General features: G+C 44.8%; 1 protein-coding gene across 3 annotated transcripts in view; it reads left to right on the plus strand.

The window, feature by feature from the left end:
* Positions 1-4138, plus strand: part of Pdgfra (platelet derived growth factor receptor alpha) — a 53234-nt gene that overhangs the window by 21696 nt on the left and 27400 nt on the right. For all 3 annotated transcript variants that reach the window (XM_010640265.3, XM_010640266.3, XM_010640270.3), the window contains exon 8: positions 3085-3200. In XM_010640265.3, the coding sequence (XP_010638567.1) occupies positions 3085-3200 (116 nt within the window). The remainder of the gene's footprint in view (positions 1-3084; positions 3201-4138) is intronic.

A 4138-nucleotide genomic window follows, 5' to 3' on the forward strand; every position in this document is an offset into this window, starting at 1 on the left:
AGGCCGGGAGCTCTCGCGCACGCCGCCGGTGATCGCAGGCAGGCAGGCAGGCAGGCAGCTCTCGGAAAGTTGGTGGATCCTCCCCTCCTGCGTCTCAGTTCTGAATCCTCCTGAAGTCAGGGGTCTCCGCTGATGCCGGCGATGATGGTCGTCGCTTCCCGGGTTTTGGCACCACTTGTCACGCGCACCTCGCCAGCAAGGAGCACGCAACACTCAGGATTCTTCTGATGCACGCTTTATTGGAGTTTCTTCTACATTCTTCAAAATGGCGGAAAGACCTCTATTTCTATTCTTAAGGAACACTTTATATGCTTGCACAATTAGGCAAACTCTGTATACTCATAAAAACATATAATATCTCTAACTAAGCAACTATCAGGGAGGAGATAAGTTCAGTCTTCGGTCAGAAAAACAGGAACAGAAAAACAGGGAGGAGGCTGTTAGAGCCCTTTGCCCAGAAAACTTGGTCTTTATATTCTGAGCAAAGGTCAAAGAGGGAGACCACCTTGATCAGAAAACTTGGGTCTTATAGATAATTATCACATAACTCACATGAATCAAAACGTCACTGGTTAACTTTGGAACATATTTGTCCCAGCCAATGGTTCTGTGGAAATAAAGAAGAGATCCTGGCAGTATTTGATCAGGAGGGAGATTTATGATGAGTCATTTGGATCCCTGTCCTTTTTTTTCTTAAATTTTGAGAAAGGGTCTCTATAAGTTTCTAAATTGCTCAGGTTGGGCTCCAACTTGCAGTCATCCTGGCTCAATATCCCAGGTGCAAACATGCACCAACACACTAGACTTGAACCCCTGCTCTTTCCTGAGAGAGGTAGACTGCTCCCGTGTCTTAGCTAGTCGTGGTATTTTGGGTAAGTCACTGCCTAGCTTTGCATTCCACACCTGGATTATAGGATTTATATTACCTCATGCTTTCAAGGTAAGGAACTGGGTGAGTTGATAATCTTGAGGTCTCTTGCAGGTGTGTGTGGTATGTGTGTGTATGTGTGTGTGTGTTGCTGAGGATCAAACTCAGGGCCTCTTGCACTGAGGTCCAGCACCAGCCCCTCTCAAAGTTTCAAGGTGTCATTAGGATTCAGGAGTTAGAAGGTTCATTTTGAAAGGCCCAGCTAATTCAGCCAGATGCCCTTGTCAGAAATCACTCTAGGAAAACAGCTCAGTCCTGTATTTTAAGCTTCAGTCAAGAGAACAGAACCTTTTTCATCATTTCAATGAACTCTGGGCTTTGTGTGCTTATTTCTGAACTACATTCCATGTGCAATTGAGAAGCAGCATCTGAGAAAATGAATTAAACAAAAAAATTTTTTGTGGTGCTGGGGATTGATCCCAGGACCTTGTTCAGGCTGTGTGTGCACTGTATGGCTGAACTACACCCCCAGTGCAGACCGTGGGATCTTAAGACCTACATAAAGCAGTGATGGGACCTGGAGTGGGCTCCCGATGCAGAAGGCTTTCTGCTCAGAGGAAGGGGCCCACAGGGCATACAGGACAGCTGGCCAACCAGCAAGTCTGCCAAAGCTATAAGGCCAAAGTGCAACAGGGTGATCCTGGCTCAGCTAACATTCCAGATGCGACTGAGCATGATCTTCAGGCTGTAATCGATGGCAGCAATCAGTCAAGCTGGACAGTGGGTGGTTTGAAAGGTTGCCTATAGTGACTCAAGAATCCTTCAGTGCATATAATAGTTTTTTTTAAGCTCTTAATAATTGTTGGCCAGGAAACACAAGGATGAGCATGGTGCATGGGGCATCTAGTTGCAGGGAGCTTGAAACCAGGGGACCCACTGCTTTCTTGGCCAATGAAGTACATACAGTGGGTGGCAGAGGCTCATTTGGGAATTGGCAGTCAGCTCTGTCTGAGGGGCTCTACAGAATTCAGTGCTGAAGCAAATTCATAGGTGTAACAGGAAGACCCAGTCCAGCCTACAACACAGGCCCAGCCGCTGCAGCATTTGCCGAGTGCTTTTGAGCCTGTGCAGTGTTTTCCTACATAGAATCTCATCTAGTAGATTCTCAGAATGACTGTGCTGTGTGCACAGCTACACCTTTCTCTACGTAAGGAAACTAGGCATGGAGAATTTCCAAGTTCTTTGTATTTCCTGACTAGTGCTTTTCTTTACCATTCTAGTTGCCTTTGTGATACTGTGATTTTGGTGGTGGCTAGACAGACCAGGCCAACCTTGAATTTGTAATGTAGCCTGGGCTGTCCTTGAACTAGAAATCCCCCTGCTTCAGCCTCCTGAATGCTAGGATTACAGGCATATACTACTATGCCTGGTAATTGTGATGTTTTATGAAAGACAGTCAACTGGGAAACTATTATATACATATACAATGCCCATATCTTTGGGGGAAACTTCCTTTCATGAAAGTATGCAGAAGTTACTTGTTCTAATTTTCTTTCTGAGTTGATGATTAGAATCCCATGCTTCCAAAACAAACATGAAGAGGTGGTGTTGTAAGAAGCCACAATCTACTACTCTCCCCATCTGTCCAGTTACCCATCCGCTCCACAGGTCAGTTTCATCAGGCTCCTATGAAACCTTCCAGAGTTTCTTTAAGAGAATGTAGATGAGCACCTAATGCCATATTCTGGACTGCCCTCCCCGTCAACAGGGGACAGCATTTTCATTCTGTTCTCAAAAGTGTTCCACTGTTTGGCTGAATCATCCAAATGATGGATATTTGGTGGAGGGAGTATATTTTTTAGAGAGTAAAAATCAAGATTTTGTTTTTCTTTTTGTGTTTTTGAGACAGGGCCTCACTAGCTAGTCCAGGCTGGCCTTGAACCCACTATGCAGCCCAGGCTGGCCCTGAACTTGCAGCTGTCTTCCTTCCTCAGCTTTCTGAGTACTGGGATTACAGGTGTGCACCACCACACCTGGCTTTGAGAATCACATCTCTGATTCAGCCATTTAGCATGGGAAGACTGTTGTGAATTACAGGAAAGAGATGGTATGGACAAGAAGTTACAAAAATGAAATTTAAGCTGAAGACTAGTTACTTAAACAACTGGAAATTAAACAAGGTACTGCTGGTTGAAACGCAGCCTATTTCTTTTAAGGTATCGAAGCAAACTGAAGCTGATCCGTGCCAAGGAAGAAGACAGTGGCCATTATACTATTGTAGTTCAAAACGAAGATGATGTGAAGAGCTACACTTTTGAACTGTTAACTCAAGGTATGTAAAGGTAGGATCAAGGCAGGGCTAGCTCAGGAATAACGGTCTCCTGAGGAGCTTGGTACTTCTCTCTGAGGTTAGAGTGGGGAAAAAACCCTTTAGAGAGGCAGCAGGGACCGGAGACGTCACAAGTAGGGATAGCTTTGTCGCACTTAGGGAGTTCAGGTACAGGTTGAGCCTCCCGAACTCAAAAATCAGAAGTGCTCCAAAATGTAAAACTTTCTGAGTGCCAACACGATGACACAAACCACCGTGCCTGTCACACCTGACTGCTTACGTGAGCCAAAATTGCAGGTACACGAAAATGGAGAAACTCACCTTCCAGCTCGTGTAGAAGGTATTTGAGACATCATCAATTTCATGTTTAGACCTGGGTCCCATCACCAAGATAGCTCATTATCTACGTGCAGATATTCCCAAGTTGGAAAAGAATAAGTTTGCCTGGTTCTGGCTTACTCCGAAACACTCTGACTGGGAATTCCTAGGTGCTGACTGCTCTCTTAGCACCTGCTTCTCAGTGTAGTACTTTTTAGTTCAGATCGTCCTCAGTTTTTCTGAGGAGTTTTGCTGGCTCCCCTGGTAGGCTCTGCACAGTGGTCCCCATCAGAGCTGGCTCATATCTATCTAGGTTCAGCCCCCGGTTCATTGAGCTCCCTTGTGTGCTGAGTGCAGTTGTAGGTGGGCTCTTTGGATCCTTGCAGTAGACTTGTGATGTTGGCATTAGCCATGCTGACCACAGATTTTAAAAAAATCCTTAAAGCAGAATAAAATTCCACACGTGCACTTAGGTAAATGCTGCTTTACATTACACTTCCGCTGAATCCATTAGTGGAATTTCAAGCTCTGAGATAATTTGAAGAGCCCCTTTTTCTTTCAAGCCAAATGACCACAGAGATGAGACTTTTTTTTTTTTTTTTTTTTTTTTTTTTTTTTTTTGG

Source organism: Fukomys damarensis, unplaced genomic scaffold, assembly GCF_012274545.1.
Source record: "Fukomys damarensis isolate Sample0158 unplaced genomic scaffold, DMR_v1.0_HiC HiC_scaffold_35, whole genome shotgun sequence".
Taxonomy (NCBI): domain Eukaryota; kingdom Metazoa; phylum Chordata; class Mammalia; order Rodentia; family Bathyergidae; genus Fukomys; species Fukomys damarensis.